Source organism: Zonotrichia leucophrys, chromosome 1A (assembly GCF_028769735.1).
Source record: "Zonotrichia leucophrys gambelii isolate GWCS_2022_RI chromosome 1A, RI_Zleu_2.0, whole genome shotgun sequence".
Classification (NCBI taxonomy): Eukaryota; Metazoa; Chordata; class Aves; order Passeriformes; family Passerellidae; genus Zonotrichia; species Zonotrichia leucophrys.
In genome coordinates this window covers 59,670,496-59,693,753 of record NC_088170.1, presented here as the reverse complement: position 1 = coordinate 59,693,753, position 23,258 = coordinate 59,670,496, and the positions used below count along the sequence as shown (strand labels likewise).

The 23,258-nt window shown below is 40.8% G+C and overlaps 1 protein-coding gene across 3 annotated transcripts in view; it reads right to left on the bottom strand.

Annotated features, from left to right (window-relative positions):
• RELN (reelin) overlaps positions 1-23,258 on the bottom strand; it is a 283,741-nt gene that overhangs the window by 8,329 nt on the left and 252,154 nt on the right. For all 3 annotated transcript variants that reach the window (XM_064702887.1, XM_064702886.1, XM_064702888.1), the window contains 17 exons: positions 21,074-21,214; positions 19,165-19,342; positions 17,351-17,544; positions 16,022-16,278; positions 14,398-14,552; positions 13,415-13,629; positions 12,952-13,129; positions 11,736-11,911; positions 9,280-9,386; positions 8,723-8,965; positions 7,989-8,164; positions 6,369-6,442; positions 5,360-5,521; positions 4,448-4,605; positions 3,379-3,598; positions 2,193-2,390; positions 1,705-1,803 (listed from right to left, as the gene is read on the bottom strand). In XM_064702887.1, coding sequence (XP_064558957.1) covers positions 1,705-1,803; positions 2,193-2,390; positions 3,379-3,598; positions 4,448-4,605; positions 5,360-5,521; positions 6,369-6,442; positions 7,989-8,164; positions 8,723-8,965; positions 9,280-9,386; positions 11,736-11,911; positions 12,952-13,129; positions 13,415-13,629; positions 14,398-14,552; positions 16,022-16,278; positions 17,351-17,544; positions 19,165-19,342; positions 21,074-21,214 — 2,931 coding nt within the window. The remainder of the gene's footprint in view (positions 1-1,704; positions 1,804-2,192; positions 2,391-3,378; positions 3,599-4,447; positions 4,606-5,359; positions 5,522-6,368; positions 6,443-7,988; positions 8,165-8,722; positions 8,966-9,279; positions 9,387-11,735; positions 11,912-12,951; positions 13,130-13,414; positions 13,630-14,397; positions 14,553-16,021; positions 16,279-17,350; positions 17,545-19,164; positions 19,343-21,073; positions 21,215-23,258) is intronic.

The window sequence follows — 23,258 nt, the reverse complement described above, 5'->3', positions numbered from 1 at the left end:
GTCTGTCTGTCTGTGGATTGTACAAATGTCACTTGAACAGGGCGGAAATCCTCTGCCTCTAGACTGATATTTAGGGGAATTTTCAGAAGCTCTTAAAGCTCTTTAGCAGGACTAAAATAATAAAAGGGAGGAGACCTGTGTGCCCACCTGGTTCCTTCTCTTGGCAAGGTGTGGTTACTTGCTATGGCTATTCCAGTATAACATATCTCACATGACTTCTTGTTACCACTCAACTTGTGTGTTTAGTCTACAGACTGGCAGATCTCATTGTCAGAGAAGTTCTCCACATTTCAGCCTCAGAATAACTTTTTAAAGATCTGTTTTATTCCTACTTATGGCCCCTAATTCAGTGCTTGGATTGATGGGTAACATTATATTTATTTTTACTCTTACATGTTTTTTTCCATTAATTTTATTTTTAATTGCAAGGTAGAAAGACTTGTGAATATTTCAGAATGACCAGTTCCCCTTTCAATGGTTTCCTAAACATGCTGACCTTCCTGCAAGCTCATATTCTTCCATATCTTTCCTGATGCAGCATCATACAGCCATTGATTGACTAAACCAGGAATTATATCCATTTCTCTCCTCTGTTCCTTCCAGTTTTAAGCTTAATGTTATGGAAGCAGAGCCCAGCAAGGTGTGTAAAAGCAGTGGAGGGTGTACAGTTACTCAGTGTTGGGACTAGTTTGGTTTGGGGTTGATATGAGTGCCATGCAAGCTGGTGCTTCTTGGTGGAAAGGAGAACAGGACTAACTAGCAATCAGACAATTCACTTTTCTACTGTTGAAAAACATTACTTGCAGTGCCTCTGCTAATTCAGAAACATCATAGCTATAATTACACAGTCTGGAGGTTATCTAAGCCTAATTTCTCCATTGTTTTTAAATTGTTCAATAAAAAGAATGTTTGAACCTATCTATGGAGCGGGCTCGCCTCTCTTTGCCAACCACTGCCAGCGATGAGTTCCTGCCCGGGAAGCCACTAGCACTTCACTTCTACTGGAACTAAATTGTTAGAGAAAAAGCAGGTCATCTCTTCATGGTGCAGCACAGGAAAAACGGGTTAGCTGCCAGCGAAACCCATCTCAAGAATGGGAGAATCAGGAGGGTGCAGACTTGGTAAAATCTTGACAAGGGGATGAATATAGAGCTCGGACCATAGGAACCTGATATAGTGAACCCTGTTTCTGAACAGTATCCTTCTTACTAAAAAAAGGAAATGAATAAGGCATTAGTTGCTAACACAGATTTTTAAGAGGCACAACAACATTACTTTGTGCAATGAACAATACAGAAGAATCTTTTTTATCTTTGAAAGGATATAGATCAGCCTTAAATGGCAGCACAGTGTTGAACAGGATATCCTTTCTTATGTCCCAGCACAATCATTATTTAATAGTCATTGCTGCATTATGGGACCACAGCAATACTTGGAGGTGATAAAGCCCCACTTTCCCTCCTGCATTTTTACACGATTTTTTCCACACACCCCCCTGCTGTGACACTTACTTTGTGTCCATCTTAACTACTGACTGTTGCAGTCAGGGCAGAGCATCAGGAAAGATAGGATTTTAAAGGTTTCCCTTTGAGAAAGGATTACCCTGGGCCACAATGGTTCTTAATGAGCTTAATACTCATGTCATGCTGGAGAAAGTTCAGTGCTTTCTGAGGTGGGGTGGGATGAGGTGAGGCTGATACTCACAGGACGACTTCTACGTGGTCCAAAGCCCACTGATCGTGACCTGTTCCGTTGTGACGGGGCTGCCACCAGCGCAGTAAGACTCCTTTCATTCGTGCCTCCCTGTCACACAAACACAGAGCCTGTCAGAGCTCCAGACTATTGGTGCTCTGCATTTCCCCATCTATCCCCCAACAAGAGCTGAGAGCAAAGTCAAATTATTTCTGTCACTGAACATCAACATATTGTACATATAAAACACACTAATATTTAAAAATACACACAGGTAGGGAGAATTTTTTCCCATTATCTTCAAAACGAGTATTCTTTCTGTTTTTCTTTTAAGTGCATTGATAAACACTAGCCTGGAATTTCTTAATCAGCCTTCCTCTTAAGTCTTCTTCTTTGTTTACCCTCTCATCAACCTATTTTCTTCAACGGTGATGCAAAGATAGGTTACGTTTTAGCAAAAATGTGCACTTAGAGGTAATGAAATGTGACTGGGTACTCACAAGGGAACGTTATAAGACACTCTTTGGGCTTGTATAAAGTCCTTTGGCTGATGCTGTGCAATTACTTGCCATGTAATTCCATTATTTACACTGTATTGGAGGAGCACTGCCTTATCTACAGTGTTAGGATCACTTAGATTGGTATTGCAACTGTCTGTTTGTGAAATACTTCCAATTTGCAAAACAAACATGATTTTGCTGTAAAACACAGAGAGAAAAAGTATTTTCAATATGCAAGATTATTCAAATGGGAACAATAGTATTTTTAGGTTTATTGCAGTTACCTTATCAAAAGTTGCAGCATTTTCAAGAATCATTACTTTAACATGCAAAATAAACTGTTCTTACATCTTTAAAACACAGCTCCTCTTTCAAAATAATAGTTTACTATGTATAATATATTGTTGCAGGCAGGATCAAATTTTGCAATATATCTGCACAAAACTGAGATGGATAAAAATGCAAACACGTAAACGAGTGTATGAAAAGTTTAAGAATAGGTTGAATATAAGAAAGTGCCTAAAAATATATAAATATCATATTCTACCCAGGTGTTCATCAAGTAAGAAGAGAAGAGCCTGATTATATCTAGTCCATTGGCCAATTCATCCTGTTTCTAATCTTGCTTTGGACAAGATAAACCAGTCCTGAAAGCTGTCACTCTGTTAAGAGCCAGCACAGGCTGTTTACATTTGTTTTTCCATGGCCAAAGAGGCTCAATAGATGAAAAACCTACTCCTGTTCACTGCCAGGTGAATATAATTCTATTTGACAACTGAAATGAGAAAATGACCCTGTAATTACTAAATAACATCTTTAGTCATAACCATTGTGGAGGCACATACAAACATGGGATTTGTCTTATCAGATCAGGCCCTGGTCCAGGCAGTCTGGTGTCCAGTCTGTGCCAACAGCTTCATTGTCATTGCTGGCTTACATAGACAGTGCTCTGTTGGGCATGATGAAAACATCTGACCTTTTCATCTGACATCCTCACTCTCCATCTCCCAAACCAAAATCACAAAGCATTTTGCCAACCCCAATGTTTTCTGCCAGCCACATCCAACTGCATGGCACAGCCAGGTCAGTCCATCCTCATCCGTACTGGCCACATGGCTGCACATACATGTAAAGAGTTTCCTTTCTCATGAATTGTTAGAAGAGCTGTTTAGGCGCAAACTATTACCTTGCTCGGGTGAGATCCAGAGGCTTGGTTACAGCTTGTCTTACTTGACATCCGTTAAAGTAGAGTGAATCTCCATGGGCATAGGGTGCCAGCTGTCCACATCCATTCCCTATCACTCCCCCCTGAATGGTTTCCCAGTTTATTTCAGTGACTCTTTCAGACTCAAAATTATCTTTAATATAACTTGGCAGATCATGGCTAAAAACAGAGCAGTCATCACCTAAAAATGACACAATGAAGTTGTAAAACATGCAAAAAATAGAAAGAATGGAGAAAATTGAGTTACAGGTCATTGTAATTCTTTTCAAGGTTGCGACTCAATATTCAGTGTGAGGACAGCCTGAATATATTTCAGCAGATCCATTAACAATGTGCACATTGATATACAGCAGTCATTTTTACAAAATTGAGGCTGTGAGTCTAATTTTTACAGCAGTATAACTTCAAGAACTGCAATACAGTTTCTCCTGTTTTGCACTGATGCCAATAGGAGAAACCTCAAATTGTGGGTTGAAGGCAAAAATGTCTAAAAACTCAGAAGGGATCTGATCTTATACAGTTACGAGGCTCTCCTGGAAGACATTAAACACTGGCTCCACTCCCACAAAGCACTTAGAGCTTACCAAGGGCACTCAGGTACCATTAGGCATGTGCTTAGCTGCACTGAAGGCTTAGAGCACAACACTCTGTCCTGATGGGGCACAGAGTCCCTTACAAATGCCAGTCACCAACATCTGGATCCCATTTGCACATCCTCTGGGATGCACCCTTGGAAGGAGCATGGGGTGGAAGCCAATTCTGGATAATCAAGTAGCCATGTTCTGCCTTCAATGAGGGCTGGGTGGACTTTCCATACAATGCCAGGTGGGAGAGACTGCTGGCTCAATGTAGAAAGAGTAGGGAGGGGGAAAAGCTGTAATTTGGAGCCCTGACAAATTATTAATTTTGGATTTGTTACTCAGACATTCCAGTGATGAATTTGGCTGTGATACATCACTTTGTCTTTCTGTTTAATATTGAGCTAGACTAGACTGTAGTGGATGTACAGAGAGAAATGAAGAAATGGAACCTTGGAATCCTTCGTCACAGATGCAGATGGCTCCAGTCGTGCAGTACCCGTGGCCACTGCAGAGCTTTGGGCATGCTTCCCCAATGTACACGTGATCGATTGCCCAGCTCTGCTTCTCCAGCTCCTCTCCCTTCTGAATCCACCTGAACTGGGTTGCACTGCAAATATCAACATCCAAACACTGTGTTAGGATGCATAGCAATTAAACACATCTGTATAGTGATGTTCTAAAGACCAGTATCAAATGTAACCAAAAATGTCACATGAGGGGGCTGTGACTTCACTAACTGGAAATACCCAGCCTGCTACATCATTGGCAGTAGTGACTTCTATTAACAAAAATCTTCTTGAAGAACATTAGTTATTGTATTTACAGGGATCCTTGTGGCAGGGAAGAATGATGAATCTGACTCCACATTCTCAGAAGGCTAATTTATTACTTTATAATACTATATTATATTAAAGAATACTGTACTAAACTATACTAAATAATACAGAAAGGATACTAACTGAATGCTAAAAAGATAATGAAAACTCATGACTCTTTCCAGAGTCCTTACACAGCTTGGCCCTGATTGGCCAATAAGTCAAAACAACTCACATCAGAATCCAATGAAACGATCACCTGTGGGTAAACAATCTCCAAACACATTCCACACATGAGCACAACTTGGGAGAAGCAACTGAGATAAGAATTGTTTTCCTTTTCTCTGAGGCTCCTCAGCTTCCCAGGAGAAAAATCCTGGGCTCAGGGATTTTTCAGAGAATGTGAATGCCACAATTAGTAAAGTATCAAATCTAAATCCACAACAAGGAATAATTTTTAATTCCCCAATTGTTCCTAGTAAGCCATGCCAGCAAGGTAGCTGTCCTTTTATAGGTCCACGGTGAGCTGACCTTTGGTGAGCCTACCTGGATGAGACATGGTCAGGCAGCTGGATAGTTATTCTTCTCCACATGGAGCTGTTAACAGAGTTATAGATGGTAGCTTCATGGAATTGAAATGGGGAGCAGCCAATGCTATTAGATGAGGAAGGAAGGCAGTGTGTCTGGACAAGTTGCCATGAGTCTGTCCTGCAGAAAGCAAAAACAAAAAAGAAAAAAGTTTTAGAACAACTGAAAAAATAATGAAAGGAAAACAGATTCTTTCTAAGGGTCATGACATTGCCTGTCTTACTAAAGAAACAAGAGATTGTCAGGAATAGATTGTGAGCAATCATTTTCACTTCTCTGGAGCCACAAATAAACAAGAGGTGAGAGGTCAAAGCACAGGTGCAGCCAGGGGGATGTTTGAGTGTTGTGGAGCCCTTGGTGGTGGTACTCCCAGCAGTGTGGTACACACAGCTGCTCTGGGCTGCCTGACAGGATTTATTTAGGAGGCAGATCCTTAGTCTCTTTCTTACAGTCTTCATGAGAGTCCCAATAGAATTTGCTACATTTTCACCCACAGCTTTTTGAGCACAGAATATACTGTCATTTTCACAAATTATAACATGCTGCTATTCTACAGCTCATGAGGCAGTGCTATTGTTAGCTAGTTAAAGACCAATTTGGAGTTCAGTAACTCCCAATTCATGACAGCTTGGTCCTGTATCCTACTAAATAATTTCCTGCAAATGTGTTTTCCTGGGAGCACATTTTTAACAGGAACATGCTCATGATTGTAACTACAAGCTCAACACCATGAACCTGTCAACATCTCGGATAAAATATAAAGAGAATTTATGGGAGTTATGTAGACAAATCCCAGTGCTTGCACATGGGCTTTGTTCAGATTCTGTTACAACATGAATAGCAAAGCATATTACAATAATTCATGTAACAACATGAATAGCAAAGCAAAGCTTTAATAAATAGAAGCTCTCTACATTTTTAATGTCATACTATTTTTTTCAGGTCTGTGTATTCTGCTGTCATTTACCTGGCATCCTTTGTATACTCCAGCATCACTGAATGGAGGTCCCCACAAGAATTTGCCTCACAGCCAACCACGATCTATAGCACAAATAAAATCAACTGCTATAACAATTCAGGTAGGCATTTAAAGTGATATATAATCAAGTTATGTTCTCCTTTTTTGTTTCTTTATTAGGTGTATGAGGGATTGTCAACTTGGGTAAAATCCATCAAAAGTGGATGGAAAACAAAAGACACAGTACTTCAGATACTGTTTTTACTTAAAGAATTTTACTTCCTTGCTACTGTTATTTCCTAACATTTCATTTCTAAAGTCCAAATTAAATATCTGAACAAACATCTGTTCTGAAACAAAATATATGGTAGTTCCTTGGCATTTCCAAAAGTGAAGCACCTATGAAATTTAAAATTCATAATGATAAACATGTGGATATAAACTTTAAATCAGTCCAATTTAGAAACAGAATTATTCTGAATATTTAAAACAATAGACACATTTGTTCCATATTACAGTAGAAAGATTACAATACCCAGTGTACATTACATTGCTAAATTTCAAAACCAAACAGAAGCCATGCTACAGCTGAGTTCTTAGTTTAGAAATAAAATCTTTGCTGTGAGCAGTGAAGAAAAATGGGGAGAAGGTCAGGAAAGAAAAACTCTGCAGTAAGAGTTTAGTAATATAAACTATTAAATGCTGATGGGTTATCCTAATTTTGGTCTTAAAATAGAGGAAAAAGATGATAGGCTGGGTAAAATAAGCATCTTGGAGGCATTCTTGACATTCAGTAGTAAAAAACTTCAGAGACTCCTCACATATATAATTTTTTTGGCATGCTGAGTGGGGAAGCAGTGCTTTAGGGACTATATTAGACAGTAAATATGAAATAGGCAGTGACATTGAGAAAAGGTGAAAATATTGAGCAGTGGAAGATGGTAAATTCTGTAACTATCTTGTTAAACAGAAGAGCAGGAAAAAAACCATAATAAGAAAATGGATTAGTATTTTGATAACCCTACTTTCATGTTAGTTCCTAGTTTAAGACAGGGTACTTGGGGAATGGCCAAGAACATTTCTGGAAAACAACTACTTGTTGCCTTTGGCCCTGGGTAAAATTCTACCTTAAATCAAATTACTCAGAAATATTTCTCTGATGGTTTAGGTAATTTGCCATGACATAAGGAAGTAGAAGGGGCACCTCTACTTGAACACACTTCCATTTTCCATATCATGCTCTTCTCCAGCCTTCTCCCTTACTTTTTCTGTTCCTTCACAAATATGGGGAAAATAACTTATTCTGCATGGCATCTATTCTCACCTTAGAAAATAATTCCTACTGTATCTGATGATCCAATCATTTCAGGAAAAAGGTATTAGACTTCTAATTCCTCTGACTAACCCCAACAGCTTACAGACAGTCAGAATATTTTGACATTTTACATTCATGCAGCCCTTCTGGTTCTCATTACCTACACTTCATATTTTCCTTTAATTTCTAGTAAAAAGTCACTATTAATTATTCATCCAATTGAGCATCCTAGTTGGAAGAACAATAATTTCTGGAGACACATTAGATGAATTTTCATTGTGTTCTTTACTTTGGAGAGAGAGAACATTTCTTACTTTAAACTGCATCATGTATCCTGGCTGTATAATGAGCTCCCTGGAGGACAGGATGTTGTGTGTTTTATCCTTTTTCTTATTTGGCCAGTAGAGATGGAATGATGGATTTCCACAGAACCCTGCAGTTCTGACTGCATTAGGGTAAAAGCTCCAATTTTCTTCATGAGAGGTGCCTTCTATTAAGATGAGTTAAATAAAATTACTGCATTGTCTTGGTAAACATCAAGGCTTAGAAATGAATCCACAGAATCACTTGACAGAGTACTTTAGTGATATGGACACTACATTTATGCTATCTGTAATGACACACAGTAAGCTACAAAGAGAGAGACATAATAAAGACATTCATTGCCAGAGAGGTAATTATAGCATTTAAATATCAGTACTTTTAAAAAAATATGATGAGATAAGAGCATAATATCAGAAATTTAAATGAAATGAGTTGGAATGAAAGAAATTTTTTTATGTGTGCAGACGTGCACACATATACATCGGAATATACATATGTGTGCACACACACACACATATATATATATGTACGCATACACATATATATATATATTTACACACTTCTATGAATAACATGAAGAATAGCATATAAACAGCATTAGTCTACAAAGTGAAAAATGTGCAGAGTTAAAATAAAATAAAATCTGCTTGCAAGCTCACAGGGCTCGGGTAAGACAAGAACAGATAACGCCAGACCACAGACGAGCTGTGGCAGCCTGTTTTACCATCATCAAAGGTGTCCACCAGCTGGCTGGGGTTGATCTCAGCTCCCCCAATGAGGATGTTGTCCAGAGCCCACTGGGCCCGCTCGGGGCCGGGCACCACGATGCCGCTGCTGAGGGTGAAGGGCTGCCACCAGCGCAGGCGCGTCGTGTTGGTCAGGGCGCGCTCGGGGAGCAGGATGTAGTCGTGCCTCACTGAGATGTACTTTTGGTAATCCATCTCGTGGAGCAAAGTCCAGGATATCCCTAGAATGAAAAGATGCAGGTTTAGTGATATAAAACCAAACATATGGTAGAATTTTCTAAAGGATTAAAGATAATAGGAAATAAAAAGTAATAGCTGTGGTCTTCTGATAGAGCTTAACTTCTAAGGATAGCTGGCAAGTGTTACTCACTCCAAGAGTAATCTTGCAATTGTAAAAAGGAATAATCAGCTTGGGTGGAAGCCTCTGATTACTGAAGTAATTTTTATTTTGGATCTCTGACAACTTGTCAGGTATTCATGGTGGGTGAATACAGAACCAGACTGAAGGTCAGCTGTAAATACAGTATGTACTTGCCTCCATCAATGGAGTAATCTAGCAGCACTCCTTCCTTTCTGCAAGTTGGTCTGTGGCAGGTTGTCATGTTATTTTCACTCCCAATTCTCCCCCAGTACTGTAGAAACCTAAGAGTAAATGTATATGATCCCATCTGTGAGATTTGCACGAACAGAGATTGCTTTCTGTTAACAGACAGGCTGAAATTGCTCCAAATCCCAGCATTTTTAAGCAAATAACACTGATACACAAGTACTACAAAGCTTTTCATGGAAAAATTTTCATGGGAATTTTCATGGAATTCAACTAAGAACTGCCCCTGGGAGTAGCCCATTGCAAATGTACCAGCCAGGGACAGACTAGATGGGAGCTGCTTTGAGCTCCCTGAGAGTCCTGGTGGAATGGGAGCTCACCATGTGTTAAGGTGTCCTTGTATCAATGAAGGATAGAAAAAAAGTTGATAAACTGAGGCAAGGTTGGAACCAGAGCTCAGAGCCAGAGGTCATACACTGAAAAAAATAGGAAGTTCCAAATGGATTTAACAGGGAAAAAAAAAATTAAAAAAAAAATCATTCTGAGAGTAACTGAACACTAGTACAAGTGTTCCAGTACAGACAGACAGTAGGATCTCTGTTCTTGGAGGTTTTTAAAGATCCAATGGGACAAAGTCCTGGGCAAACTGCCCTGAATTCAGTGTTACCTGGCTTTGAGTATGAGGTTGGATTAGAGACTCCCTGAGGCCCCTTCCTTCCTGTAATTCAGCAAATTACAAAATTTAAGAAGTCAGAGTGTTTGGCTTCATTAAAGCAGTATGATCAAGAGAAATGAAGTTGTCTATGTCATGTCCTTAGCTTGTCTAAACTGACAGAGTTCGATTGCTCTCTGGATAACTCATCCTTTCACAGCATAGAAATGGAATGGATCTTGTATGGCCAACCAGGAGAGAACAACCAGCAGAACTGCTCTGAACTCAGTGAGAGACACAGCTGGTGCCTCTGGGAGTGATGCCCTGGTGACTGGTGCCTCTTTGCAGGACAGAAGTCGCTGATTCCAGGACATTTCTGGACAAAAGGATCTGCTGCTTCACCTGGACTTGTCAGACCCTTTCCACTGTGCTGGGGTGAGCCTTGATCTCTATGACTCATCTGAAAGTGTCAGCACCTTAGGAATCATAGCCCCAGCACCCTGGGAATCATAATCTCCTCAGTGTCTATTTTGTTATGGTGAGGGTTCTCAGAGTCTCTCTAATACATGTCTGGATAGCAAAGTCTTGCTAAGCTCCACCTGTCCGGGTCCCTCAGGCAGGCTCCCAGCCACAGGCAATCTCAGCAAGCAGCTCAGCTCCTAAGTGAGATCAGCTCTTTGGTGAGTTCAGCTCTTAGTGATTTCAGCCCTTTGCTTGCTAAGTGCCTCAGCAGATGCAGGAGAGAGAGGAGAAGGCTGTATGAGGTTCCACAGAGGTGTCTTTATTGGCAGCTTCTGCAAAGGGTGACAGTGACAGCTCTTCTGCAGAACAGCACGGAAATGGGGGTTTATGTAGGGTATAGGGGTTTTGGGAAACATTCTAATAGTAACGGTGGAGGTGGAAGTGACTTATTGTCTTACAGAGAGATAACAAGGGTCTGAAGGCAGAAGAGGGGTTTCTCACGTCCAGTCATCATGACTAGGCATTTCCTATCTTGGGCAACTCGTTGGAATTCAGGACATCCCTCTGGCTGTCCTGAATTGCCAAGACCCCTGCCAGAGGGCTCAGAGACCCTGGCACAGAGCCCAAGACACTTGTGGTTTTGATTATGACCCATGGAGCAAATGACCAATCTTATATGAAGATCTGCAAGCCACGACAGTTTAAGTAGAATGATAGTGAATTTATCACAGGGTGACAAATAGAATTTTGGGATTTTTAGAATGGGAGTTCAGGGGATAAGATGGAGAAATCTGGGTGGGTCCAGCCTTTCTCCTTCTTCTCCTTGGCCTCCATCTTCTGCTGTGATGTTGGCACTTTTAGGTTGACTAGAGTAGAAGCTCACTGTCTAACATAGGTGATAGGTATTGGTAAGTAATTGTAAATATTGTACACACAGTTTTGAGTATAAAAAGACAACACCACCCCGGGGGCAGGCAGAGTGCCTCTGACTGTCCTGCTGAGCAGACCTCAGGCAGGACAGGAGAAAGAATTTTAAAGATAAGATACAATAAATGACCTTGAGACTGAGAACTGAAGAGCTCTGACGCCTTCTTCAACCTCCACGATGGGAAAAGAGACTTTCTAACTTATCTCGGGGTCACTCTGACCAGCAGAGATCCCAAGAGCAACTGACCACCAGGGAGGCCCTGTGGCTGCTGCAAGTGCTTGCCTCAGGTGGTGCTGCTCCAGTGGTGGCCCAAGAATTCCCTGAGCTAACAGCCATGCTGCCTGCTGCTTTGCCAGCGTATGACACAGCTCCCCGTGACAATGACACAGAACCATGACTTACTTTGCCCCCCGCAGGTCCAGATCCTGAGTGACAGCCTGCCTCACAGTTGCACCTCCAAAGTACAGGGTTGTGTCTTCTGCCAGAATTCCACACTCAGTACAGGTATTTCCACCTTCTAAGGACATCCACAAGTCTGGTTTGATTTCCTCATTGTCAAAGCGCTCTTTCAGGAAGGTCTGTAAGTAAGGTATTTAACATGAAGCACAGGTAAGTAAGATTTCAAGTCTTTTTAACAACAGCTGGAACTGACCTAAACATGTTTGAAGGGCTCAAGAACACAAAATTTTTTCTCAGGGTGACTGAGCATAATCACTTCTGGCTGAATTAGCCACTTGAACTGAACTGGCTAAATGTGAAAATATATTAGGGTTGGATTTTAACACACTCGGGAGGTAAAGCAGCAAATTAAAACTGGCATATACAAATGAATGAACATGTTGGGTTTGTGTGGCAAGGTTCTGATGGCAGAGGGGAACAGTAGGGGACTTCTGTATTCATGGGAGGAAAAATATTCTATATCTTTCCTCAGCAAAACCAGAGATCCTGGCATTAAGGAGCTAGCAGTAAAACTTCCCTAAAATCGCTACCATTTTATCCCAAGTGTCCTTAATACGATGGATACCTTACTAAATAAAAATTGCAAATAGACAATGATATTTGTTCATGTAATTAGTATTTCAGAGGGAAACCAGAAGGTTATAATAATTCAAATTACATGATAACTGACAAGTTAGTTAGTTATTTTTAACTTTTATATTAGCAATATCTAACTAGAGTCCGCTTAGTTGTTATTGGGTAACATGAGTAACAGCCAAACAGCCATGTAAATTAATTTTCTAATTTTTTGTCATTTTCCTTTATTCCCTACTTCAGTAAGCTCTCTCACAGTAAAGACAATCTATTTTGTTCAAATACAACCACATGTGCGAGGGTGATTTTCATCCTATAATGATGATTAAAAGACGAACAATGAACTTTATCACAGCTTTTTCAGGCTAAGTGTTATTTTCAAACATACAACAACAAACCCATTATTGAATAATGCAGTAATAGTTTTGTTAAAAAACTGATGGAAGGGCTGAAAATTCATTTGACTCTCTTCAGGCTGACAGGAATCAAAGCTAAATTTCCAGTGAGATCAATCTCTCCTCTCTCTTCTTCCCAGTCAAACATATGCCAAAATTATTTCTTTAAAAAAAACATGCAATAAAATTACCTTCAGTGTCTGGGTCAGGTAGCAGTTTGGACCCGAATACCCAGGATCACAGATGCATTGCTCATTCAAGCAGTCTCCATGACCTCTACAGTTTTCCAGACAACCAGGGCCCAGATAGAAATTATCAATGGCCCACTGCATATCTGAGTATTTCTGGTAGAACCGAAACCTCACGGGACTAGATATAAAGGAATGAAGAGAACCAGACAAAGGCATAAACCAACTTTTCTCAATTGAAAAAAGGTGATTAAACACAACATAATCATGACTGCACTATCTTCTGAGCTTCCACAAGTAGTGGAAGTACCTATTGAAATGGATTTTTTTAGATATCCCTAATGTAATGCAGATAAATGCTGCTATTCTGAAATTTCCATGAAAGAAAATGAATAGGCAAATGTCCTGTTGTGTTTCCAGGATGGTACTCAATCCAAGACAAAATGAGTAACAAATTCATACTTACTTGCCCACAAGGCTTTCAGGCAGTGTGTAAGTTACTCTTTTCCATCCTTTTGTGGGAAAGAAGACAGATGGCTGTGAGACACTCCCAGCACATTTTGGATCAGCTGGTAAGCACTGAGGTACTAAGTAACTCCAGGTAACACCAAAGTCAGTGGAGTACTGCACATGGACCTGATTTTGTGCAAGTTTTTCTGAGGGTTTACATCCAACAGAAACCTAATAAAGAAGAGATCATCAGTAATTAAGAATTAATTGTGGTGGGGAGTTTAAAAATGTGTTTGAACCTGAAAACAGACTGCAGAATTTTGCTTGAAATGGTGGCAGCAACAGTGCCTGTATGGTGCCAGTCATCTGCAGATCTCTTTGATATTCTCCAGACTGAGAACAGACACCATATTGTGAATTTTGTTTTTTTCTAGATAGTTCACATTTCTGGATTTCCAGATTTTGACACTCATGCCTTAGACCCCAGTGCAATAAAACAAAGTTAATATCTCCTCCCACACAACATGAGATTTGAATATTTCAGGGAATGCCACAGATTAGGGAGACCACATTTATGGATGGATGTGCAAAGGGTTCTTGAAATTTCCATATATTTCTGGGTTATTTCCTTAGTTTAGGTAAATGGGTGTACGAAGGCCAGTTTGGGTGCAGGTTTGATATGAGTGCATGACAACCCAGGAGCAGAGTGAACTACTGTGGAACTGCTTTTCCCTCACCAGCAGGTGTAACAAAACCTGGTAGATGTGCAATATCCTTATTACACAATGTCCATAGAACTGCAGTGCTGGAAGAGAAGAATGTGTCACATCTGAGACCAACACAGAGTAAGTGAGAAAAATGAGGATGGCCTAATAACAACATTTTTCCCAGCAGGGAATGACTCCTGTGTAGCCTATACATCATCTTTCCTCCTGAAAGATCTACTTAGACCTGGAACAAAGTGTGGTTTTGAATAAGTTTACTGCAGACAGATTTTACCTTGAACTGCATAATCCAGCCTTCTGTAGGAGTCAGGTCGTGGGTGACTGCATAGACCTCTCTGCCATCGTGGCTCCCACAGATCATGACACCATCAGGAGAATCACAAAATCTCTCAATTGAGCAATCATCATGGAATAACCAGTGTTCATTCACTTGAAAATAAATGGCAAGGTCAGTAATATACAGTGACAATATAAGTTAAACAGGGAGTAGTGTTAACCACAAAAGGTGATTCATAGCTTTATTTTTCAGCCTACATGAGAATTATTTATATTGCTCCTGAGAATGTCGGTACCCCGTTGTTCCCATGTAAATATGTATTACATCTATCACATTTATTGCTGAAAGCACCCTTTACTTGAGTAAGTAAGTAAGCAAGCTTACAGCTTACTTGCTGAAAGCTTACTAATGAGCTTGCTCACTTAGACATTATTTTTTAATATTAAAGAAGTAAGGATCTGAGACTTACTTAAAATATGAACTTCTATTGCACTGAACATTTTGGGAGAGCTTTTAATGGGTGTTGCCTACATGTCTGCACAAAGTGCTTAACAGACTGGTAGCTGTTAAGCCTTATAAACATACAAAGATGCATCTTCTACAAAATTTAGTTGTAGGGGAATAGAATATAGGCAAATAAAGGTAGTATAGAATGTAATCTTACCCCCTAAAAAGTTGCAGCTGGTTAATTATTAAAGATTATTAAATTAATATTATATTAAATTAATATTAAATTAAAGATTATTAAAGTTAATTATTAAAGATTAGGAGCAGGCCTGATTTTAACAGGCCACACCTATAGCCAATAAGAAGAGTGTTATAAAAGGGTGGATTGGTTGGCAGAGGGAAGAACTGGAGTCAGTTGGCTACTGTGAGGACAAGGAAGTGCTTGGAGGAGCTGCCTACAAGAAATATCAAGGAGGTACGAAACTATAGCAATATGGAACCCTTGCAATGTAATGACAATAGACCTCTTACACTACAACAACATCATTTAGTTGTAAAATGTAACTTAAATTCCTTAAAGAAAATTTTAAAAAGTTAATAAATAGGGAACAGACACTCATGATAAGAAATTTGCTTAGAATAACCTGTCACTTTTAAATTACTTTTTTTCCTTTTAAAATAAAGGAAATAGGAAGGAAATAGAAAGAAAGCCTTCTAAATAAATTCACGCAGTTAAAAAGCTGCATTACATCTTTTCATTTTGCTTTTTGCAAACAAAAATCAAAAGACAGGGCCTCTACAGCAACAGAATTGTCCTATTCATCGGATGAGAAGGAGTCGGAATTATATCCTTCCTACTAATCAGCTGATGACACGGCCGAGCAGAAGCTAATACCGCCGCCCTCCAAGCTGTACTTTACAACCGAGTCGGGGATGTCGGACTTATCCTCTGCATAGCGTGACTAGCCTCCACCACAAACACCTGAGAAATTCAACAACTCCCCACTGATCCCAAACTCCTACACTACCCCTACCAGGCCTCATTTTAGCCACAGCCGGGAAACCCGCTCAACCGTCGCCATCACAGTGACACAGAGAGTCAGAGGCTCAGCAAGACCTGCACGTCACTGCATTGGCTCTTGCTCCCTAGCAGGGACACAGGTGGGAGTTTTACCCGTGGTTTTGTCCTGCAGGGCCATGTCGAAGGCGGTGCTGCCGGCGGGCCCCGCGTCGGCCGGGGCGCGCTCGTGCTGCGGCAGCGGGGCGCTGCTGAAGGTGTCCAGCATCACCGTGCGCTGGTCGGCCGAGCCCGAGATCAGCACGTTGTCGATGGCCCAGTCGTTCTGGTCCAGCCCGTCGTGCTTGGGCTGCCACCAGCGGAAGCGGGTCCCGATGGTTTTGGCGTCGTAGGGAAGGAGGATGTTCACAAAGCTGGAATGAAAGCTGGGGGTTAGTTGTGGGTAAGCTGGAGGACCCTTTGCAATGCTCTGTGCTGGGTACTTTGACCAAGTCCATTCCTGATGTTTCCTAGAATACACGGAATTTGGGAAAGAAGAAAAGACTGTTCTAGCCTATATTTCTCTAGGAGATATTTCTGAAACAAAAATCTTTCTGATCACTCCCAATGTCAGGGGCTCAGAGAGAGGTGGAAAGGGTCAGCACCCAACTGTGGCATGGTTTGAACAACCTCACTTGCTCCAGGTGTCCGTATGGGACTGAATGCAATGGTCTGGACCAGCAGAGTATGGCCATAAGGCTCTTATTCAGGGAAGTGTTAGGAAGGAGACTGTGCAAGTGAACTAAAGATTGCTTTTTTCAACCTGGAGCCATTCAGCAGATAGCAATGTTCCAGTACAGTTTTATCTGTTCCGTTGCAACAGTAGAAAATAGTACACTGAAATCTCATGTCCAATTAAATGCCAGTTATTCTTGGTGTGCTTGAATAAAATAACAAATAATGGGTCTGTCACATCCCCGTTTTCTGTGAATCTTTTAAATTGGTCAGTGAGAAAATGGTCAGCTCACATATATGCATGATTTGAATTTCACAAACGTCTGAAAGTAGGGCTTGAGTGTATCCATCCTTTTGATGGATAACTACAGAAATGCAGTTTCTCCTGGCCACACCATTTTGAAACTAACTTACATCAATGAGTGATTTTTGATCTTGCCAATAAAGAAATAGATTGCAAATGTTAGCAGCTTTAAGAACAGGATGGACATCACTACAGCTATTAATTTATCTTCCTGCAACCATTTGCAAATCTACAGGCTCCTAGGTATTCTTGTATTTCTGGCCTAGCAGCTGCACAAATGCTGATGCTCTCAATACATGCACCAAGGCCATTAATAAACACCTCTGGGACTGTACAAGTTGAAATCATACATCCCAACCTGACACCAAACCACAGCACTAATATATTCACAGGTTCTGGTGAAACATTCAAGACAATCTGACGTTAGCAGAGAAATCTACAGAGGCAGAAAGAAGGTATCTACAAACCCAGGCTTGCTGAATTGATCATAGAAAATTTCCATTAAGAGGCTCCAGGTGATTCCACCATTCACAGAATACTCCAGCAGCACTCCTTGGTTGCGGTTATTTGGAGTTATCAGACATCCATACATGAAATAAAACTGGATGAATTCTGCACTGGTGAGGTTCAAATCCACTGTAACTAACATACGGCTGCAGCCCTTAAAAGCAAAGAAAAAATATGTTGGCTGGTGTTGTCTGGCAAAACTTGTGTTCATAAAAGGTGTTAGACTATGCAGTCACTATTAATGTGGATTCATGCTGCAAAAATTTCAAGGTTGTACAAAATTTTATTAATTATTTCAAAGGTAAAGCTACAACAGAACAATATGTTTTCCCTGAAGACATAATGTCAGTCATGTTTCATTCTTAAAATTTCTGTTGTGTATGTTGCTACTTGTACCTTCAGTTTTACAACATTCAGGTATTCACCTTTCTTCTGAGTACAAAAGTTGCAGAAATCCACACCTCTGTTGTAAATCATGAAGTTTTCCATGCAGAATTAATGAATCACTGATCATGTGCTAATGACTCAACTTACGCAAACCATCAAATGGCAAAGCAATTTTAGTATGTACCTTATATATTTATTTCACATTGCTTAGTCTGTTAGTGGGTGTCTACTTATTCCAACTGTAATGAAGTGGAAATGTAATGCTTTTTTTAGTTTATTTAAGAAAACTTTTCTCAGTTTGAACTTATAAATTTGACAGAAGAGATCTACAGACGTAAATTTTACGTGTTTCTAAAATACTAAATCATCATTTTTATAATCCTGAGGTTATACGCTAGCAAACTAGTTCAGCAGCAGTCAAAGTTATATACCTATATATGTAGCTAACCTAGGAAATTTTATTGTGAGCTGACTCTGAAAGCACCCACCTGTGAGACATCTGAAGGGTGGGGCTACACATGGATGCGATGTGCTTTAGGGTGGCCCTGCTTGAGCAGGGAGGCTGGACCAGATTACCCACCATGGCCCCTTCCAACCCAGCCCATTCTGTGTTTCTGTGGCTCTGTATTGTCATGGACCATGTGCAAGTCACACAAGTGCAAATAGCTTGTTATTAATTTACCTCTGTGGTCTGATTAGAATCCACACCAAACTCTGGTCTGAAAGTTTTTGTAGGGGGATAGAATGTAAGTAAAGGTAGTATAGAAAGTAATATTACCCCCTAAAGAGTTGCAGCTGGGCTAATTATTAAAGATTAGCAGCAGGCCTGACTTTAACAGGCCATAGCTGTAGCCAATAAGAAGAAGAGTGTTATAAAATAGTGGGTTGGTTGGTTGAGGGGAATTGAAGTCAGTCGGCTGCTGTGAGAAAAAGAGTCAGTGCTTGGAGGAGCTGCCTACGAGAAACATCAAGGAGGTTTGAAACGCTTGGAGACAACAATATGAAACTTTTGCAATATAATGACAACAAATTTAAAGTGCTATGAGGACAGTCTTCAGAGGAAAATTAAAAGTCTACATATTTATACTGTTCTTTAACCTACCAGCTCCACTTTCAAAGGCCCCTCTACAGGACCCACAGACACTATATCTCAATCTCCTGGCTGCAGCATATCAAGAAGCATGGTGTCAGCTTTCCTGGAGTGTTTCTGGCTGACCCTACTCTGTAGGACCTGTTTGACTTTGACCTTCATGCAGGCAAAGGATTTAATTTTTAAAAATATTTTATATATCTGATATGTCATGCTGTTATTTTTTAAATGCTTTGCTATTTAACTTTTAAGATCAGTCCCACTTATAGTGCGAAATGGAGAGAGCTGGACACGCACCCCGCTGAAGTGCAGAGCCATGCCCGAGGCCACGGCCCCGCAGACGGTGCTGAGCTTGCCCCCGTTCACGGTCAGCCAGTTCTGGGCCGACGGGGAGCGGTTGAAGTTGTCCTTCAGCTGTGTGGGAAGGGGGGTCTCTGGCTCGTCGCAGTACAGCCCACCCCAGTGCTCATCACAGCTGCAAAGAGAAAAACAAATGCACAGATCAGCTGGCAAAGGCTCTGCCTGTTGTTAAGGTACCATCTCATTCTGCAGAGGGGCATCATTTACTAGTGCACAACTGGTGTGTGGGGGTTTCAAACATCTGGTGCTTTGTAGCTAATATGAAACAAAAATGACTTTTTTGAAGGCTTAGTATTGTGTATAATTCAAGCTTCTATTACAGGGTACATTCCCAAACATAGTAAAAGCAGTGAAATACATTGTGCTTGGATAAATAAACCAAGAGAATGTGCCAAGCCTAAAAACGTCCTGCTAATGTTAAGGTTCAAGTCTCTGTAAAATTTCAGTATATGGATGCTTTCTTATCTTTATATAGTTCTCCTTTTTTTTTTTTTCTCTGAAAAACATTCTTATAATGTGTCAAAGACTGGATAACAGCTTGGAACTGTGTTCTGCTACAATGAGATTTCACCAGGGATATTGTGTCTTGGTACCTCAGTGTTGTCAGGATAGAGGAGAACACAATAATATGTCTATTTTGCAGTGAAATATATTTCTAAGAAATGCAGTCACAGTGCAATTATACAACCATTCTCCCATTTCTGCTGCCATTTGTGGCTGGAAAAAAAGCAACACATCCATCTGGAAGGTATTTCTCTGTTGCCAAGACAGGCAAATCTGGGGGTTTTTGTTTGCTAGCTTTGCAGGACTCTGTGTGGATTGTTAGGCAAACAGTTTGAGGATCAAGCCAGTCTGCCTCTCCTGGCAAACCCTACCATGAAGCAGAGTCATCAGACCATCAAGACTAGTCAAAAAGCAAAATCTAGCCTTGTGAAGAACTGGTATACATCCTGCTTAGTGGATATGTCCCACCTCCAGCCCAGGTACTCTGCACCCAGCACCAGGTTAAGAGCACAGGGACGTGGTGTGAAATCCCTTGGGAACAAGCAGTCAATCCTTAATTGTTCTGCAGTTATATCTAATCATCTCAAATGGAGTAAATTAAGCTCAGAACCAATGATAATTTGTATTAATAGAGATGGCATGGTGTACGCTTGGGCTTGTGTCTTTTTTTTTTAAATGTGAAATGAGAGCATTGGTTGAGTTTACATTAACAATATAAAAGAAGAAGTGATTCTCTTTCTAACCTGTGCTGATGTAAGTGATAAAACAGACACCATTATTTTGGTTTAATTATTTTTGTAATTAGCTCCATAGAATTACCCACTCCAAAAAGCTCAGGGACAAAGTTGGTAGCATCCATAAAACCAATATGAAAAACCAATAGATGGAGGACAAAGGACTTCCTTAGTCTAAGCAGAGGATAGGTCATTGTGCATCTACTCACATGAAGTGACTTTTATGTGGAGGAAGGGTTTTTTCCTATCCACTTGCTCCAGGATTGTATGTCCCTAGAGGGCTATGCAAATTCCAGGGGTACCCTCTCCCTACCTGGTGGGAGGGGAATTGATGCAGCAGAGGCAAGGGCAGAGGTGATGCACTGCCACTGTCTGCTTTGGCCATGGAGCATGGACAGTCAGAGATCTGGCAGGGCCAACCCCTGCAGTTCCCCTTCCACTTGTTACTTCCATTCCCAAGTGGACCCAGTGCCCTTCTCGGTTTTAACAGCAAAATCCACCTTCCTTTGTAGAATTATATCACAGTTTTTCCTGAAAATTCATCAGATTGGCAGAGAGGGATTGAAATTCTACAGCCCAGGGCAGGACAGGGAAGAGATGGCACTCACACACAGTTGTCTTGTGTGCATTTCCCGTGGCCACTGCACATGTCTATGCAGCCGTCCCCGATGTAGACGTTATCGATTGCCCACGTTTGCTGCTTGTCAAAGGGAGCAGGCTGGTGCCAGCGGAAACGAGTTGCTTGAGACCTTGGGAGAGAAAGAAAAACAGAATTCTGTATTTTCTAGCTGAGGTAATCTTTATTTTGATTGAAAGGAAATGTTAGTCTTGAGGTTAGCCTGCTCTTGGGAGATTTGTTGGATACCCAAGGCTGGTTTCTGACAATGACAACATCCCTCCAAGAAAAGGGTGCCCTGATTTTGAGAAAAGAACAAAGCATGGGTGCTTGGTATCAAGCTGAGAGTGTGGGAGGTAGGAAATGGATCAATGGTGAAAGCAAAGCAAGCAGGCCAAAGGTGCAGTGGAGGGGAGGTAGGAAGAAGGTGGTGCTCCCAGTTGGAAGCTCAGGCCAGTCATAACCATGTCCCAGCACAGATCCAAACCTGAGGGACAGCTAGGAGCTGGATCAAGCCAGAATAATCCAAACCCTCCAAGTTTCATCCTGATCCAGTTAATAAGTCCAAGGCAACAAATTTACTTTTGTTGCCTTTACTTTGTCACTGGCTTTTTCTCAGTGAATTCTCCCAACCACACTTAGGTTAAGAGCAGTTCTAGGGAGTGGGTTTGGGGGCAGGTGAGAAGGCCCATGCAGGGCTTGCAGCATGACCCTGGCTCTGCAGTTTCTTCCCTCCTCTCCACCCAGGGCTTGGCTGAAAATGTCAATAAATTATCTGCAGCGTGATCCTGGCTCTACTCAGTAAGTTATATTCATTTTGTTGATTAAAATGGGCTTAACTCCCTATATGTGAATTGTCTCAGCTCCCAAGATGGATGATGAAAATCTATCCAAAACAGCCAGGGACACCAAATAGTTATTCAGCTCATGCAGCTATAGACTGAGTCAAGGGCCATGAGTAGATGAATTTCTGGAACTATGAATTCAAGCTAATCCCTGTTTTGTGGTACAGCACTAGATGGCAGCATTGAACTTTTTGTAGTCTGTTTTCTTTTGAATCTCAAAGAGAAATCAAAATTATTATAAACACACATACAAAAACCCAAAAAAAACCACCAAAAAAACCCCCAAAAACTATTCAGTGTAAAAAAGGATGTCATATGATAAGGTCATTATTCTCCCATGAATTATTTCTTTATGAAAATGTTGCATGAGCTGAATAAATAACTTGTTTATCCAAAGAGAAAACTACTGCTCCAAGCTCAGCTCAGCTGTTCACCAAGCAGCATTTTAAAAATAAACATAAAAATTGTGAGGAAGCCCTTTCAGAATAAGGACAAGCACCTCTGTCTTACACTGCATGCTTTGGCTGGGCACATCACTAACAATTCATGGAGCTGATGCTCCTGTGGGAAGCTTTGTATTTGCGCTTTAAAATCAGCTCCAAGTTAAAAGTGAGTGTCATTTTGAGGCCAGGGGTGAGGTATCACTCTGGAGTACAGGAGCCCTAAGAGCCTGCACAGACATGGGTGGTGAGCACCAGGCCAAGCTACTGACTACACAGCCTGCATGTGCCTAAAACATACAGCCATAAACAACTGGAGGCACACCTGCTATTACACAGCTTGAAATAATAAAGCAGCATAAAAATTATATTGCATCTAGACTAAAAGGCCTATTAGCTACACTGTTCTTATCTTAAAGCTCAACACCTCTCTTGCTTATGAGATAAGGTTGTAATAACCTCTCTCATGGAATGCCTGTCTTAATAACTTTGGGAAATTGTATTACTTGAGCCAAAAAATACAGTTATGGGATTGGACAGAAGTACAATTTTTGCCTCAGTAGGGCATCAGACTTCTTGTGACACATACTGCTCAAGAAACTCTTTAGTCTTAAAATCACAGTTATTTATAAACTTGAGTTTATCTCAGGTGGTAGCTTCCTTTCAGGTCCAAATTCAATTGGTTTGGAACATCAATCCTAGCCCTGATTTTTCCCATTCAACCCCAGAAAGGCTACTCTGAACACAAATTTACAGTCTTTATACAAGAACTGACAGGGTAATGGATTTTTACAGATGACATATAGCAAAGCTGCACCAAAGAGGAAGCACAGAAAATTAATGCTGGGAAGGAGTCCTAAAAAAGTGCTATTACTTAATGTAACTGCACAGA